This window comes from Centrocercus urophasianus, unplaced genomic scaffold, assembly GCF_019232065.1.
Source record: "Centrocercus urophasianus isolate 14NV4802_14NV808 unplaced genomic scaffold, USGS_Curo_1.0 seq_16, whole genome shotgun sequence".
NCBI classification, from domain to species: domain Eukaryota; kingdom Metazoa; phylum Chordata; class Aves; order Galliformes; family Phasianidae; genus Centrocercus; species Centrocercus urophasianus.
Window position 1 is genome coordinate 15,095,195 of NW_024884711.1, and position 18,937 is coordinate 15,114,131.

The 18,937-nt window shown below is 44.0% G+C and overlaps 1 protein-coding gene across 1 annotated transcript; it reads left to right on the forward strand.

Annotated features, from left to right (window-relative positions):
- The first annotated feature begins 3,357 nt into the window (after positions 1-3,357).
- On the forward strand, positions 3,358-7,868 carry TRIL (TLR4 interactor with leucine rich repeats). Its single transcript, XM_042817026.1, has one exon. It carries the CDS (start codon positions 3,358-3,360, stop codon positions 5,629-5,631), a length of 2,274 nt encoding a protein of 757 aa, XP_042672960.1. The 3' UTR covers positions 5,632-7,868.
- The last annotated feature ends 11,069 nt before the right edge of the window (positions 7,869-18,937 follow it).

Consider the following 18,937-nt stretch of genomic DNA (forward strand, 5'->3'; position numbering starts at 1 on the left):
ATTTATTCATGCCTCTTAGAAGTCCTCATGCTTTAATTTTTAATAATGAAGGTGTACTTTGAGATAAAAAGATACTGCTTTTGTAGTTATCTTCCAACCGTTTTTCATAGTCAGATTATTTTTTCAGTTTGTGGTAAATGATTACTATTTCTCAATCACACATTTAAAATGTTACTGTGTGCTTGCATAAAGAAACAAGAACTACTGCAGTTACAAAGTTCTATTCCAAAGTAGGAAAACAAATGTGGCATTTTTTTTCTGAATAGCTGTGTTCCTAATGTACTTTGAATAATAATTTCCTACCTGAATTAAAAAAAATAATCAGAATAAAAGCACTGTGTATTTGTGCATTCTGCTTCTGATTTAAGATATTTTCAGAGAAAGAACAAGAACATGATGATTCTTCTTCCTAAGCATCACCACTGATTTTTCAACAAAAATTCTGACACACACAATTCCCCAAAACCCAGTGAAAACAACAATGTTGGCTAAGTGTTAGAATACATAAATCAAAAGCAATGCCACTGCAAAAGATATAATTTGACTTAAATCTGAAGTATTTGCAATGACACACGAACAGAAAAAGTTTTACAGTGCTTCTACAGGAAGGACAGTTCATAAATTGCCCTTGAACTTTCAAGTGTGGTTCAAAAAAAGAAACCCAAAGGAATTGAAAATAGGCATACTGTTATACAGAATGGTTTCTTCAAATTTCACTTTTTAAAGCACACCACAGTTAACCAAATTTGTTGGAGGAAAAAAAAAAATTGTTTCTTGATTATGCTTTACTTGCAATTAAACAAAACTTAGAGAGGGTGTCTTCTCCAGTACTATAGTAGTTTTGAGAGTGAGAAAAGAAATACAGTCTTTGTAGCAAGGAGAACAATCTACTTTGTCCTTAATATTAGACTCGATATAATAGACAGTGAAAAGAAAAAACCAGGCAAGTGATACATATTCAGTAAATAAGAGCTAAAAGCTCTGGATTCTTATCCATGGGCATCAGAATGACGAACAAATGCTGGAAGAAAATCTTTTGTAGCACAGAAAAAGAAGAAAAAAAGGACAGCAAAAAATTCATCCTGTGAAACTTGCTTAGCCTCACTGTAGGAAAAAAATGCCTAACTGATCATACTGCTCAAAATGAAGCATGTACCGTCAAGCCAGAAACTCAACAAATAAACTTCTGCTTATCCCCAGAAAACAATGCAGCAACAATTTACTACACAATTCTACAATTCTAAATAAAATATCTAAGAACATGCCTGTTTGATGACAAGATAGCAGAAAAATCTTCAGGAGTCAACAGGATTTGGAATCTGACAACTCTGATCACCACTATTTTTAACTAGAAATTTTTCATTTTTGATGGCAATATGCTATGGCATCTTTGCCTCTGAGTAGACTTTGGGGCACAGTTAGGATATTTTTTGCTTACTCTTCTAGACTATCAAGACTGTCTGCTGTAATTGTCATTTCTCACAAAACAACACAAAACACACCAACAAAACATACACCTCTCTAGCTTTAAATTCAAACTCCCTTTAACTAACCCACCTTGCCATAACTATATTCCAGTAAACTGTTATTCACACTGGGTTTTCCCACAGACCACATGATAATTCATAGCTGCTCACTTGTTTTGCAGAATTTGTCCAGGTTATCTAAAATGTCCTCTCCTGTCCTAAACATGACTTCCCACAGCAGCACAACACAGTAACCACTACAAAATTATTCCCCTTCATAAAGCCTCATGTAACTACAGGAGCTAAGAATCAAGATGCTCATAGAGATAGTTCATTGACTGATTCATGACTTTTCTTCAAGATTTCTTCTGCCTGATACTGTGCTTTTGAAGCAAATCTGATGACAGTCTCCACATAGAATACTTTGCTTCACCCTTGGAGCAGATTTGGAGCGTGCTTTTTTATCCTCCAACCACAAGACGGAAGAACTAAGTCAGAGTTAGCTCCAAGTAGTTCCTCTCCATAATCGTGGGCAACAAGGCCTCAGCACAAAGTCCTGTACCACACTATCTGCTCACATTGATACTGCCACTACAAACACAGCCACCACTATGTGAAGCCTTGTTTCTGGTGTGAGAAAAGGCATGATCCAGAAGTGTATTCAAATGTATACAGTTGGGCACAAGTTCATAGTTTCCAAAGTATTTATGGGATTTCCAACATGGTATTTTGGGCATTATCTCCCTTCTCTTGTTGTATGTGACACCTTTAAACAGCTTGCATACATACTCACTTCCTCCTGCCCATACACACTCATTTACCCCGCTGGCAGTATCTTAGGAAACAAAACCCATGCCAACAGGAAAGAAAAGCAAGGCAGTGAATGGACGGGTACATAGCCTCTTTGCTTTTCAGCATGCTTTCTGACACTTTCCTTTCACTTGGGAGTTTCGATACTGCTGAGAGAGATTTTTGAAAAATTGAGTTTATTTCAACAGAGCATCCAAAGAGCCTCGTGGAGCTGAAGATGCTGAGCTACATCTTCATTGGCCGCTGTGCCCGGAACCTCCCGAGCAGGCTGGTGCAGAGGATGAAGGAAAACTCATTCCTTGAGGTGCAACGGGTGGCTTATTCTTCAGACTGCCCATCTGCTGAAACAAAACCTAGCCCTTAATCTGGGGCAAACCGTAACTATTGCTTTTGGCAGGTTCCTAAACGCGACCTGCAAAAGGGAGAGGGCGGTGGGGGTGGCTCGCGTGCTCCTCCTCCCTTCCCCCTCCAGATGCGCAACTCTGTCTGCAGCCCATGTGGCGTTAGGCGGCCGCAGCCGGTTCCAATTCCCACTTTCCCACTTTGGCCCCAGCTTGCTGCCGGGGCCGGGCCGAGCCAGGACGGGCCGCGGGCTCCCGCCCCCTTCCCTTCCCTCCCTGCCGCGCTCCATCTCCCCCGCTCCATCCGATCCTCCGCTCCCCCAGGGCACAGTGTGGGAAGTACGAATTTCCGCTGAGTTTTTCTCGGTCACTTTCTGAGCTCGTCTTTCTCCGGCTCCCCCCGCCCCGCCCCCCCCATCCCCGCGCTCCGCCCGCCCCCTCCGCCCCCGGTAGAGCCGGCGGAGCAGCGGGCGGCCGCTCGGCTCCGTTCTGCGGCACCGGCCCCGGGCAGAGCCCGGCACCCGCCGCCCTCCCGCCGCTCCCCGCCCCGGCCGGCTCCGGTGACGGGAGCCCATGGTGTCGAGCACCGCGGCCCGCACCGGCCGCGGCGCCCGCCCGCCCAGCGCGGAGCCCGGTCCGGAGCAGAGCAGAGGAGGGGCCGATTAGCAGCCGCCGGGGAGCGGTGGGATGCCGGAGGGACACAAAGCCGCCGGGGGAAGCAGCCCTCGGCTCGTCCCGGGATGGGGGCGCGGCGCCGGCTCCGCCTGATGGTGCCGTGGGGCTCCGTCGCGCTCTTCCTTCTGCTGCTGCCCGCGGCCGAGCCCATCTGCCCCGAGCCGTGCGACTGCCAGCAGCACCAGCACCTCCTGTGCACCAACCGGGGCCTGCGCTCCGTGCCCAAGGCCGCCGAGCCCCAGGATGTCCTCACCTACAGCCTGGGAGGCAACTTCATCGCAAACATCTCTGCCTTTGACTTCCACCGCTTGGCTGGGCTCCAGCGCCTGGACCTGCAGTACAACCGGATCCGCTCGCTGCATCCCAAGGCCTTTGAGCGCTTGGGCCGGCTGGAGGAGCTCTACCTGGGCAACAACCTGCTGCCTACGCTGGCCCCCGGCACGCTCAGTGCGCTGGCCAAGCTGCGCATCCTCTACGTGAATGCCAACGAGATTGGCCGCCTCAGCGCCGCCTCCTTCTCTGGCCTCAGCAGCCTGGTCAAGCTGCGCCTGGACGGCAATGAGCTGGGCTCGCTGGGCGACTCCACCTTCTCGGGGCTGCCCAATTTGCTCTACCTGCATCTGGAGTCCAACCGGATCCGCTGGCTGAGCCGTGGGGCGTTCACCGGCCTGGCCAGGCTGCGCTTCCTTAACCTCTCTGGGAACCAGCAGAGCTCCCTTCGCCACCCGGAACTCTTTGGCCCACTGCGTTCCCTGCACACCCTGCTGCTGGCCAGCAACAGCCTGCAGCAGCTGGCAGGGGGGCTTTTTCAGCACCTGTCCACCTTGGCCAAGCTCTCACTCAGTGGCAACCGACTGGCTCACCTGGCACCAGACACCTTCACGGGGCTGGGCTCGCTGAAAGAGCTGCGCCTCGAGGGTAACCAGCTGAGCCATATTCCTGCCACGCTTCTGGAGCCGCTCAGCAGCCTGGAGGTGCTGGATCTGAGCCGCAACGCGCTGACCGCCTTGCACCCCACCACTTTTGGTCGTCTCGGCCACCTGCGGGAGCTCAGCCTGCGAGACAACGCACTGGCCACGCTCCCCGGTGAGGTCTTCGCCTCCAGCCCGGCTCTCTACCGCCTGGAGCTGGAAGGGAACGCCTGGAGCTGCGACTGCCGCCTCCGCGGCCTCAAGCACTGGCTGGGGGCCTGGCACTCGCAGGGCCGCCTGCTCACCGTCTTCGTGCAGTGCCACCTGCCGCCTGCCTTGGCTGGCAAGTACCTCGACTACCTGCAGGACAGCCAGCTGCCGCCGCCGCCCGACGGCAGCGCCTGCCTCGACGGCGCCTCTCTCTCCGCATCCCCACCGCCGGCCGCTGAGGGGCTGGGTGCCAATAGCAGCAGGGCCGTGGGGCTGGCTCGTGGGCCCCCGGGTGCGCCTCCTCCGTCTGCCTCCACTGCCCGCCTGCTGGAGGCGCCTGAAGACGAGACGGCGGCATCGCAGGGCGCGGCAGAGGCTCCCAGCCCCACGCCGCCGCCCGCTCGCCCCAAGGCCTGGGGGCCGGTACCACCCAGCGTGGCCTGGCCACGGCGCGGCGGCAAGCCCCGCTCTGTGCCATCCTCCGGCGTGCCACCGCTGGTGTCTGACCCGTGCGACTTCAACAAGCTGTTCCTCTGCAACCTGTCGGTGGAGGCGGTGGGCTCCAGCTCGGTGACGGTGCGCTGGGCCGTGCGGCCTCACCGCAGCCCCCGCCTGCTGGGCCCCGCGCGCTTCCGCCTGCTCTTCGACCGCTTCGGCGCGGCCGTCAAGTTCCAGCGCTTCGTCTATCTGCCGGAGCGCGGCGAGCCAGCCGCCACGCTGCGAGAGCTGCGCCCGGACACCCCCTACCTTGTGTGCGTCGAGGGTGTGCTCGGCGGCCGCGTGTGCCCAGTGGCGCCGCGGGACCACTGTGCGGGGCTGGTCACCCTGCCCGAGGGCGGTGCGGCGGCGGCGGGCGGGCCCCGCGGCCCCGACCAGCAGCTCCTCACGCTGGTGCTGCTGGCGGTCAACGCGCTGCTGCTCTTTGCTGCGCTGGCCGCCTGGGCCTCCCGCCTGCTTCGGAAGAAGGTGCTGGGGCGGCGGCGGCGGAAGGCGGCTCCCGTTCATGTACGGCAGCTCTACTCCACCCGCCGGCCGCTCCGCTCCATGGGCACCGGTGTGTCCGCCGACTTCTCGGGCTTCCAGTCCCACCGTCCGCCCCGTGGTGCTGCTTGTGCACTCAGCGAGGCCGACCTCATAGAGTTCCCCTGCGAGCGCTTTGTAGACAGTGGCAGCACCCGGCATGGTGATGACCACCTGCTGCAGCGCTTCGCCGACTGAGCTGCTGAATTACAGCTCCCAGCTGCCCTGTGCCTGAAGGCCTGCCTCCCATCTGGCCTGCCTGGAGCTGCAGCGGATGAGGCGACCATTGGTCGGTGAGGGGGCGGTGCATCTCCCTAAGGTCACGGCCTGCAAGCGGGAGAGCTGCGGTGTTGCCGCTGCCTTCACCCACCACCTGGCCCATAGCCGAAGCAGGGGACTATTGGCAGTGGAGGGCTTGTTTGCTCACCTTCGAGGTCTGTTTCCTTGCAAACCATCACTAACCCATTAAAACAACTCATCTGTGACCTTAACCGTGCCTTGGTGTGAGGGAACTACCACCAACAGCAGCTGTGCCAATTCTTCTGCCAAATGTATGCCAACATACATTTAAGCGTCACATTTTACAGGTGGTTTTCCCAGACTGCAGTTGACAGCATCCCATCCCTGCAAAAGGATGGTCTGAACTGACATTTCAAGGCGCAAGCCCTTCTTAATAAGCAATTTGTACTAAATGTCTTTCTTCTATGTTGTTACTCTCGAACCATACAGCCGGGAGGTCAGTTGGAGGGCTGGGAATGCCCGTATCATGCTGGATGGTTTGGATGTTGTGCCTTTTAACTCAAATGTGAGGCAATTTAATGTGCGCAAGCGTGCTTTCTTATTTGTTTGTAAACGGGAAACAATAATACAGCTGGTTAGTTTTACAGGAATATATTGCTGACACCACTAGGAAAAAACTAACAGAATTTTGTAATATGTTTACAAACGAGCTATTTTTTTTTTTTTTTTTTTTTTTTTTAATAAATGCTGTTGGGTACTTGTACACACGAATGTGTGTTTTAGTTCTCTGGGTCCATGATGGTCAGTAGGTCACTGACCCTCAGATAATCCATCTTCATTCCTCAAGGAGTGGATGCAGAAGCAAACTGTCAATGAATAAATAATATTGGTGCCTTTCTTCACAGTAATTGGTATGGATATGTCAGAAATGTGAAACTCTTTATCATAACAGGCAATCTTTTCTGAGCCTTAGCCTACTAAAGTTAGAAGCTTTATGTACCTCACTGTGAAATAAAACATTTTTGTATATTAATCTAGATTCTGTGTGTTGTGTAGCTGAGTGAGCAGTACTAAAGTTAAACTCTTGTGCAGTAGTATATTAAGTTTAAGCTGTATGTGTGCTTTGTTTTTGTTTTTCCTTTTGATTGGAATTTTGTTTGTCTTAGTAGAGCAGTGCTAATCATTTGATGATCAATTGCTCTCTACTTTCTTGGAGTTTTACTTTCTTAAATATTTACAGAATGTTGTTATGTTACTATTAGGTATGGTGGCTTAGTTTACATAAATAATTCTCTCTGTGTGGTCTAAAAATGAACTAATTAAAAATGTCCAAACTGTGGTTACACTTTAAATGCAAATGTTCTAGATGGAGTTTGGTAAATTGTTGAGACCACTGATACTACTTGTTCTCCTTTGAATTTAATGTGCAACCTCAGATGAACTCTCATTGAACTGAATGGCTGGAAGGAGGTAATTGGTGGTCTTTGGAAACATTCATCTCACACGTTCATCACTGACATGAGATGTTTGTGACTACAAGTTCTTTATTACCATAATTGCAAGTAGACAATTTGGAGTTTTTCTTTCTTTTGAGACGATCAACTGTTTACAAAAGACCCTGGTAACTGCTAACTTCAATTGGAATTCAGTGGCTGAATGGAGAGAACAAGACTTTAAAGTTTGGAGGGATTTTTATTCAATCAGGGGGAGTGGAAAGGGACTAGATAGTTTGTCTTGACCTTTGCCTATTAAACGGAGAGAAAAATTCAGAGTTAACTTTAGTTTGACTCCTGAGTCAGCAGCAAAAAGCCCTTCAGATTTTCATTTTGACAGGCAGCAGTTTTGGAGAATATCAAAGGCCAAGATCAGTTGTTGGTATGTGGAATCAAATTCATAGCGCTTACAGAACACAGCATTGAACAAAATTTAAAGCGAAGGAATCCAGAATCATTCTTTATTTTTTTATCAGAGTCTTACATTTCTATTCTTTTGATCATCTGGGTGCTTTGGCCATTTATGACCATCTATGGAGTACACCACTGTTTGTTGTTAGAAATGTAATGAGAATTGCTGGGTGAAGCTGTGTGTTACACTAACATTAGCTCTATCGCTGGATATTCTTCCAATGGGAGATGCATAGATGCTGTACATGGTTATAAAAAGTTACGTCAATAAATACATTTGCTGAAGGAAAACTGGTGTGTTATATTGATTGAAGAGTGATCTGAGATATATGGACTAGCTGTAACTTCCTGGTATTACTAGGACTGCTTATTTTTATGATTGCAGCTCTTCAGAGTTTCTCTTAGTTCATTCTCTCACACCTTTACACCATACATCATGTTGTCTATTTGGGTTGTACTATGTTAGGATAGTACAAACACTAAAATAATTAAAATGGTAATTTCTGTGACAGATAAACCACTGGCCCAAGGCAGAATAATCAGATGCTGTTACATTTAAGAGCTAATGATCCTTTCTAAACAAAATAGGAAATTATGAGTGTTTGAGATAATATCAATTCAGTATTATCAGGCTACTGATACAAATATGTCATACTGAGCATGTATCTGTTGTTCTAGTTAAGAATTCACTGATTTTTTCTGAATTTATACAAACCTCTCAGGAATGAAATGGCTGGTTGTTCCAGCCTGGGACAAGTAAATATGTAGATCTTCCTAACAAAAAAAAAAAGTTGATGTGGTGACGTCATAGAAGTCACATGTACTGTAACTTTAGGAATACTTAAGTTGTATGCACAGATGTTACAGCTCTTTTTTTTTTTTTTTTTTTTTTTTTTTTTTTGGCAGGGGTGTCTGGACTAGCAGGTGGTCAAGGAAATAGAAATGTCAGTGACATTTGGCAACTGAATGTTATTAATGTTACATGGCTCTATTTTTACCAGTAGTATTTTGATGTACCTGTGTCATTTTTAAAGTAAGGTCTTTTTAATAGAATGACTGTAAATAATAGCCCTTTCTGAATGGGTGTGTATGCTACCAGTTTGTGATCAGAATGTTCCTTCTATCAGAAAGTTTTACTGCCATGTCTCCTGCAGGAGTCTAGGAAACCTGGGGAAGAGCTAACGGAGCATCCTTCTGCCAGTAAGCAATCACTGGGCAGGTTATCTATCACAGGCTGAAAATCATGCAAGTATTGTCCTATCCAATTCAGTGGACTACTGCAGGAGATTCTCAAGTGGTAGGAGGGTTTCCCTGCAGCAGCCCTGGCTGTTTCAGCTGCCTCTGCCCACCTCCTGCTCACTCTCACAGTCTCTGGCCCTTCTCTGCTGTCAGCTAGTGCTGTTTGTGCAGCTGGAAGGTGAACTCCAAAATTAATCCTCCAGGAAAATAACCTTTCCCAGTACCCCTCTTCTCCCTGATTTTTTTCGGCCAGCTCAGTTTCTTTGATCCTGCTCAATTTGCACAAGTGGTAGTGGCAAAATGCAAGGGTGCAGTGCAGAGGCAGGAAAAATGCAGCCAGAGACAGGAAGCTGCTTAAAGAGTCTCAGATACTCTTGGCATCCCACGTGTCCTCAATCCAAGAAAAGCTAGACTATTCTCATTAGACTAAAATCCTATATGGAGGAGTTTATACCTTTACTGGAACATTGTTAATGATCTGCAAACTGAAAACACTTCAAATGGCGCTAGGAGATCCTGAGAATACTGACAGCATGGCATATAGCTATAGGGAAACAATCCAGAAGTGAACAGGGCTGTAATGCTGTCAGTGAAGGTCTACACGTGCATGAAAAACATTCAGTACTGAAAAGAACTCTCGACTATCAGAGCTTGTGGTAACGGTGTTGGTTTTATAGAAATACTGGTTTCTGCATGCAGTGCTATCTTCAGCTTTCACGATACACTGTGAATGCTGCTTTTTGAATTACCATCATTGAAACCATGTCATGACTCTTACAAGAAGGAACCTGATAAATTTTATATATCTCTTTTCTACCTTTCCCTTCTTACTGTTTCCTGGGAGAGACTGAGAAGGTGAGGAACTGATAGGAAGAAGAGGAGTCTACTTCAGTTCTGTCAGGATAATTATTTACTTAGTAAACCTACATTTAAATTGCAGTTTCTTTCCACAGTACAATGTAGTTGCAGAAAAGTACTTCATTGAGTAAGAGAAATACTCTCTCGCTTCCTAAAGCCATATTTATTTGACCAACAAGGATGTATGTATGGTGTGCAAGGTCCACAGGTGCAACTTTGCTTTAAAAAACTGAGTTTTAAAACCAAGTATCCAAACTGTGTATATACGGTGAGATACTTGATTTTTCATCTGGGCTACTCTTTTGAGAGATGCTGCTATAGATGTTATCTATAATCTGATAATTGTTATGTAGAAATATGGTCTAAATGTTAGGAAACTGTGTATGTTGGATGCTGGATTTGTTCTTTTTGCTCTATTCTAAATATATCATAGTTTTGGCTCCTGTCCCAATACTGTTGTTGTGTTTTTATCCATAAAAAGTTGACTTTTCTCAAAAACACGTTTTAATTCCCATAGAAATTAAATTCCTGTAGAAAAATAGTCAATTGTCTTCGAACACAAATATTTATCTTACTATCATTGCAGGGACATTTATTTACATAAATGCTCTTTGGTATGTTTTTATAAATACATCTATATTTCATTTGTTTTCACAAACAAGGCTATAGGAATTTAAATGGATAATAAAGTATAAATAAATAGCTGGAAAAAACTGCCTGAAAACACAGTAAGGATGTTTATTAACAAGGAACAATCGAAGAATTCGAAGAGAATGTATGATAATTTATAATCTGGTGTATATTGCAGTGTTGGATCTTCAAGGTATATTTATTTTTAATTTGATAATCCATGTGTAATAATCTCTCTTTCTCTAAAGGAAAGAAAAAAAGAAAAAATACAGCTTGAAGAGATGAGCTTGAGTGTTAACTGGCATGGAGACACCTTTCTCAGGTGATAATTATCTAAAAGAGGGAATCTTTCATGATCACTGTTAATTCCGAACCCTAACTCTGAACATCTTAAAAAGCAGTGTTGTGCTTTCTCCTTCAGCAAAACAAATTAGGGATATTCTATTTAGCCTGTTATCCTTTCAGTTATTTGTTTTTTCTTAGCTTGTTTTTAAAGCTCAGCATAATGGAGGTTTTGTGTTTTTTTTCCTGGTTAGCCCACATAATTCTATCATAAATTTTGACTGTGGGCATGGAGAGGAGGATGTAGAGCAGGCTCTGCATTAGGAAGAAGTAGAGGATAGGATTCTTCTAGATATTTTTGTTTGTTCTGTCTGATTTGAAATAGAGATAACACCTGTTTTAAGTGGAGTCTGCTCTCAGAAAGAGGAAAAAGGAATACATGAATTTTAAATAATTTCTGCTTAAATTGAAGTTATTTTATTCAGAAGCAGTTTGCGATTGGAATGACTCACTGTGACCTCGCTGATAGGATTCTGCTGGCACAAAGGCAAGCGCAGAGGCTTCTGGTTTTCCGGCCCGGATATATCCCTAAGAACTGAGACTGCAGAGTCCCAGCAGGAGCTCAGGACATCCCTTCCTTCCACTCTCATGGCTCACATGGACAAGACATTCAGGGTCAGAATCCTTCTCCTAGGATGGCTAGTATTAAATGGGGAGGTTGGTGGCCCTGCATGTGGCAAGGGGGTTAGAGATTCATGATCCGTGAGGTCCCTTCCAACCCTGGCCATTCTGTGATTCTGTGACTGTGTGATTCTGTGAGAAGATGTATTTATTCTGTAACACATATATATTGACCTAAGCTGGCTTTACAACTGTAAAGCTATAAATAGGTTTTACACTAAAGGCAGCATAAAAAAGATCTTACTTAGAGGTACTTAGAGCATGTCCCATCCAGAAAATGGTAATGAATTCCAAGCTGCTAGCTTGTAACGATACAAACACACATATATTTTGGAGGCATTTGTTGGCTAAATTCATCCTTGCAAGTGCACCTCAGGCGTACTGGGCTTCAGTTTGATGGTGCATCTTAATGCAATCCGCTAAAAATGAAAACCATTCCAGTTAGCACAGCGGTACCTGGAAAACTGCTGATGTTCTCACATACAGCTTTGTACTTCTAAGCTTTTCACTTCTGTCATGATAGAAAATCATCTTAATCTACAAGGATTTGCAATATGCAGTCAGTCACCTATGGAAAAGGAAAAATAAAAGGTTTCCTAGCCCTCAGGCAGTGCCAGTCTCTAACACCTGAAACAAGTGTTGGAGACTTTTTTTGGTTGGTTGATTAGTTGTTGTTTTTTATTTCTTCTTTTAAAAAACTTGTTTATTATTGTTGCAATAAAGAACTTCTAGATTAGAACTTTGTAAACGGCAAACAGCAGTGGCAGGATCCGACTGTGTGTATTCAGTGGAATATTCATTTGGCTATTGAGGTTGGGAACACTGCACAATTTGAGTATGTGCAAAACATCACCAGTACTGACTTTTTACCTGTAGGGCATATCAGTTTGTTTGCTTGTTTTGTTTTCTTTTTCCAGAGTATTCTTTGTTTTCTCCCCCATGCTATTACCTCCTTCTCTGTTTGGCTGGAAGTTTCTGCAGTAACACAGCAAAAGCAACTGAAATATGTATTTAAGGTATGCTGAGCAGCCAGTCTGAGAAGCTGCAGGTGCATAGAAAACATGATGCCTTAAAAATGCACAAATGGTGGGCTGATGGAGGCACTCAAGTTCAGTGTTTTATCCATTACATAGATAGCTGCCCAAATTCATGTGTGACCATCCCCATTTAACTCCTAATAATTATTTGATGCCTTTTGTCCTTATCTGCAAGGAGCTGTCAAGAGCTGAATCTCCCACTCTCAGTTTTAACCTGTTCTGTCTACTGTAACCACTCAGTCTGCATTTCTGTCCAGAACAACCAGTACTTGTAATGTGTGCTGTTATTATGTCATATGAACAAAGTACAAGAGGAAAGGATTATGAATTTAGAAAATGTGTTCCTTGCCTAAAGCTTTACCATTCAGCTGACAATAATCCTGGCAGACAGCCCCAGTGATTTCTAATTTGGTCTGATTCTTCTGAAAGTCTGCTGCCTCTCTCCTGAGAGGGGAATAGCTGTCAGAGCTCCCCTGTTCTGTGTATTTGATCTTTCTGTTTTGGATGAACCTAGTTTCCTAAGTTTCTTTACAGAAGGCCATAAAATGCTGACATCCTGGACAGCGTTGGGGGCTTTTATTGCCTGCATGGGTTTGCACATCAAAGGGATTGCGTAGCTTCCTGTTTTTCAGACAGTCCTTTTTCGAGCTAAAACAGTCAGAATCAGACAGGAATAGTCAGAAACTGAGGTTTTATTCATAAATCTGAATAATCAAGACAGGAGTAATACATACATCACACAGAGGATCTACAAAACCAACGTACTTCTCTAAAACACTGTTCTCATTTTGCACATCCTTCTCCTCTGCATGCTGCTGGCTTTAGCCTGTATTTCTCAGGTCCCCTTGGGGGATGGCTTTTGTTTTTATTTATTTCTTTGTTTTTTTTTTCTCGCTTTATTTGTTTCCTGCTGTGTAATCGGCCCCTTTTTCCTTTGTCTTAAGTATTTAAACATAACTACAGCCAGTGAGTCATTACATCAGAGCTCCAAAGAGAGATGGAAGGACCTCTGTGTGTTTTGAGATCAGTAGCTGGAGTTGATGCTCTGTGTGCTTAGTTGTAAAGCTGAAGAGTTTCTAATAGCTTTTGTTTAATATTTCTACAGTCCTTATTGTATCCTCAAATTCTGGATATTGCTGACTCATCCTTTCCTTGGAAGTCATTATGACTGACTCACACATATAAACTTCTTAAGATCAAGTGCTTTGCATCTGAAAAGATAGTTTGTCCTGAGAGGACAGAAACCCTCTCCATATATCCAGAAAGATTTTATTGGCTATCCATGTGCAGTTACGTAAAGCTAAGTATCACTTTGGAGAGAAGGATTATTTTGGAGAAATGTGACAATGTAGTTAAAACTGCTTATTATATGTTACTAAGAAATCTAGACTGCAGATTTGCAGCATAAAAACTTAGTTGCTTACTAGTTTATTCAGATTAATTTGTTTTTCCTATATTTGCTTTATCAACATAAATACAGCATACAAATTGGAGTAGCATGGTGAATCCCAAGGCAGCCCAATTTTTGCTAATTTCAATTTGCATCAAACGTGAACATGAGTCAGTCTTTCTGTCTTCCTGCTTTCACTGCAAAAATTAGTTCTGGATATTAAGAAGAATTGGTTGTCTATTTAAACTGGGGTCTGATTAAACAAAACAATTACTGATTTCTTTCACCCAACTGTGAAGTCATATTCTCATTACTGGTGACACAGTGTGTGAAGCTAATTAATTTTTGGAAAATGTTCATCTGTGATTCAGCTACGCCTGTTGTACTTGTTGGAATATTACATGGAAAATGAAGCTACCAAAAGGAAACATCTGTTTGTATCTAAAACCCCAAACATTTCTAAAGTTTAGCAACATACATTCTTCTCGGGGTTGCCACCTATTATACTCAGCTCTAGAACAAATTCCAAAAGGACACTTGAGGTGACCTTTTGTATCAGATTAAACAACATGAGAAAACACTTGGCAGTCAGACTTCCTCTGCTAGGCCATGGGAAACAGTAGAGCAGAGGAACTGATACAGTAAAAACATATTAACTCAATCCCTTTTGCTTTAAAAGGATTCAGCAGAAAGAGCAACTAACTGTGACAAACCTGAATTCTTTGTAATGTGGCACTTCCAGCAGTCTGTCTAGATTCTCCCAACAAGGGTCATCTCAAGCAGCAGAAAAATAGGCAAGGATGAAGAAAAACAAATGACTAAAAGGCATTACAGGGGACACGTTTTTCCTTCCAAAACTATTTCTTAAGCAGAAAATATCCCCAGTGGACTGCAGTTTTGTGCCAGCATTCTATTGCACGTTGATGCATGTTGACTTTGAACATTTTTTCCATATACACTGTAGGATTTCAGTGTTCCCTGTGCAGGTGTAAGGTTGTGATTCCCTTGTTTACTGGTGTGCTGAATAAAGCTGTGGGAGGAAAACAAGCTGTACTTTCACACTGAGTTTAGGCTAGAACAAGTGCTGTTAGTGTAACAGCTGTGCTTGCTGGTGCACGCTGATTCCTTCTGTCCTTCCATCTCACATGCACTAGAGATTGGCACTGCTGGCAGTACACACTGTTGCTCTCTGTCAAGATAACCTGTGAATGACAAAGCCTAAATGATAGAAACAAATTTCTACTGGGTAAATAACAGGCTTGTATCAAATGGCATCCCACTCTAAAAGGTGAGCAAACAATCAGGCATCATAGAAGGGAAGACACACGTTGAGCTGCCACGATGACTGGGATGATGGTGCTGTATGTCCATACAATTAAGCCTTCACTAAGGAGCCTCAGCTTCAGACCTTCAGTGTGCTAGAGGCTGTTGGGCTCAAATTGGCTCTTCAGTATCACGCTGGCAGCATGCCTGCTCATTGCTGCTGCTGTTTCCCATTGCTCCTGCTTGGATCTTAAGAGTCCTTCCCTGTGTGCAAGCACTCAGTCCCTGCAGACTGCTCCCAGCTGGATGGGATGTGGAGGACAGCCTCCCTCTGCTTGCCAGGGACGAGCAACTGCAGGGAAAGAGACAGGCAGCAGCACCCCCAGATTTCCACCACAGCTGTGTGGGTGAGGAGCCCAGAGGACAAACTGTATTCTTGGGATCAGTTGTGGAGCCAGGAGGCAAGAACGGGAAAATAACAGAGAGACTTTTCCTGAAGATAAAACTGCAGTGAGGACAAGAAGGACAGCCAACATGGGCTTGGGGAAGGAGGAGGGTTGAAGCATGCAGCATCTGTGACCACATTATAAAAAGTCAAGGCCAGAAGATCCCATAGGATTGCTTCATTCTGCAGAATCATACCACTCCTATATCCCTGTCTGACATTCAGGAGATAGAGATCCCTTTCTCTCTCTTTTTTTTTAATTTTTTTTTATTTTTATCACTGTTTCAACACTCTCCCTACCACTCCTCTTCCAGCTAAGTGGCCAGAGATCTCTGGTGACAGATATTTCTTGGAAAAAATGGCCCATCTGCACAGTAGGTTTCTGCCTCCAGCAGCAGAGCTACATTGTTCAGCAGTAAGCAATTTTGGTAGGATCCCAGGCCCTTCCTGGCCCTCGGGCAGCTGGAAGGAGAGACACCATAGCCAAGTTGGTCTCCATGCACTACTGGATGTCCAGAATAGTAGCTGAACTTTTGGCAGTTTTGGACTTTTGGAACTAGGGATAGAGAGAAGGGAGCCCTGCTCATTTTCAGGGAAGAAGAAATACATGCACAAACTTATATACATTTTGTAAAATGCAACCATTAATGCTTTATTTGGTTTCTTTTATATAATTTTTTTGTTTTCTTCTACTGACTGTACTTTCAATTTAAAATTTCCTTCTCTATCTTTCCTTCACTCTTTTACTTTCATTCTTCCTCCTCTGTTTTCATTTTTTATTTGGGAAAAACAAAACAAAACCAAAAACAAAACAAACAAACAAAAAATATAGACTACTTTTTGAGGATTGCCAGCACCTGTACTGTTTTGTTTTTTTTTTTCACAGAAAATCTAAACAGTTTCCTGCACACAATTTCTCTCTTCTTGCTTCAGAAAATAGGAGGGTTACCAGCTGTCTCGTTTAAGCCCCTTGAAAAGTTTTGGTTCAAGAATGTTTCTTCAGAAGTTCATCCCTGGGGACAATTTACCTCCTTGGGCAGTGTGTTCCAGTGCATCACCACCCTCCGTGTGATAAACTTCCTCCCAATATCTAACCTAAATCTCCCCTGTCTCAGTTTAAAACCATTCCCCCTTGTCCTATCACTATCCATCCTTGTAAACAGCCGTTCCCCCTCCTGTTTATACATTCCCTTCAAGTACTGGAAGGCCACAATGAGGTCTTCCTGGAGCCTTCTCTTCTCTAAGCTAAACAAGCCCAGTTCCCTCAACCTTTCCTCATAGGAGAGGTACTCCAGCCCTCTGCTCATCTTAGTGGCCCTCCTCTGGACCTGCTCTAAGAGCTCCACAGTTTGATAATGTTTATACAAAGCTCTGCACACACATTCTCTGCCTGAGTTTCCCTAGCAGTCTGCAACATCCATGACTTCAGTCCTTTTCCCACTACCTATTGTTCCTGCAGAAGATTGTGGAGCATTCCTAGGGCAGATAGTTTTCTTTGACACTTTTCTCCCTGTTTTACTTGGATCCCCTTTCCCAAGGCCAAAACTTGCTTTCTCTTTCTTTTCTTTTGTCCAAACATCCTTGTTTGAATTGGTGAGTGAGGTTATACATCTCCTTCATAGAATTTGAAAGTATATTTATTCAGAAATGAGTAATTTGTGGTCTCCAACAACTTTCACAGACATAAAAAACAGTTGCTTTATTAGGCTTCAACATCCCTGTTGCTCAAGGCATATCCAGTTCAGTAGATTACGTTAAAGAATGGATGTAGATACCGTGTCGCAAAGTAATGAAATAATCCTGCTTAGATATTAAATTCTATTCTATCATTTTGTTGTAACACCACTTGGAATAGATTTCCAGAAATTCTTTCAGCAAGAAAAGATGTTAGCCTACCTTAGATCCTTAGAATCTGCCTGCTTGTGTGAGCTTCAGCAGAAGCAGCTGCTCCATGTTGCAGTAGAAAGAATCCTCTGGAATTTGGGACTTACTTTGGAACAGCTTTCTATGTAATGTAACACATCTGAGCTGAAAATTAGGAGTTTAAGGCTTTTGAATCTTCCATTTTTTACTTCCACTATTAATATTTTTAATAAATTAATTAATATTAATTATTTAATAATAAACAGGAAGGTGAATTTTGGGGGAAAAATTGAAGGCAAATAAATAACATTGCTTTTAAAACTGGCTTTGATAGTTGAACCGATGTTTGGAATGCATTTTCTATATGTCAGGGTGTGTAACTGCAAATAGTACCAGCTATGTGCCTGTTTGGTTACCCACAGCCTAATCACCACATCTGGTCCCAGAACACTCCTTCATTTCTTAGTGCCCCATGACCCTTCTGATGGGAAGGGGCACTGCCTCCTGGACTGACCTCCCTACTGTTTTTTCCTTGCAATTGTGCTGTTTCTGTGGCAGTGACTTTCATGTTACACCCTCATTCAGTTATCCTCAAGAACACAAATACCAGTGTCAGCTCTTCCAAAGTACTTAAAGAAACCAAATGGCTTTCACTGCATTTTCTATCAGCACATTTGCCAACAAGTAACATGAACTGAAATAACTCTGTCAAACTAAAGTTAAAGAATAGAATTAGCAAGGAGTTGACAGCTTTCAGCCCTAGACATATGTATTACTTAAGTAGCAACTGAGAAGCTATTCTATCGTGGACTATAATCTGGTGACTTCTCTAACTGATGGTCAAGGAAAAGTCATACAAGCAGAAGTGCTGGTTAAAGATGCTGTTTTCTTCCTCCTACTCACATATTTTGGAGTTTGAGTGCTGCTCAGATATGTCCACTTCCTGGACACTTTGAATGTCTAGCAGTGATGAAGTTGGCTAGTAAGGATTTTGTTTTTTTGAATGAAAAGTGTCCATTTGGTATTCTTTTTTGGATTTATGCTTGTCACTCAAGCCAACAACATGTGTGGCCAGTGAAGTCATTCTTCATATATTTACTGTCCACATGCCAACAGTGTTTTTCCCATGCTGTACATGAAGTCATTCCGTAGATTTTTGTTATGATTAAACTTTCTTCTTATTTCTCAGTAACCCTAATTTGTGTTTTAGTACTCAAATGTTGTAGTTAAAACCAGTCAGTGTCATCAACAACGTTCAGTAACATTTAAACTTCAGATCAGATGGCCCCACCTTTATAATTGCTGCTTCCTCCTTGAACTAATCTTGTTTGAGCATCACAACAATTACAATCACCTCCCATGAGAACACAGCATAGACAACAACTGACACTGGGTCACGTCCAATTTAGAATTCATCAGAGTAATTGCCAGCAATTTGCCCAGCTGCAGTCATCTGTGCTTTTAGTTTTATTTTTTTCTTCAATTCTCCTTGTAGTTTCACTTTGATCAGCGTCTGGGAAGAAGAAGTAAACAATAATAGCATTGGTCTGCACTTCACTTGCAGCTACTCTGTTTTGGTCTGGAGGAGGGCTGTGCAGAAATGGTTTTCATTTACACTTCCCCTTTTACAGCTCTCTCACAGTGAATAAAATATTCACTTTTTTTCCTCCTC

Bases quoted from the DNA above. Each gene is read 5' to 3' on its own strand.
- TRIL (XM_042817026.1), top strand. From the start codon at position 3,358: ATGGGGGCGCGGCGCCGGCTCCGCCTGATGGTGCCGTGGGGCTCCGTC.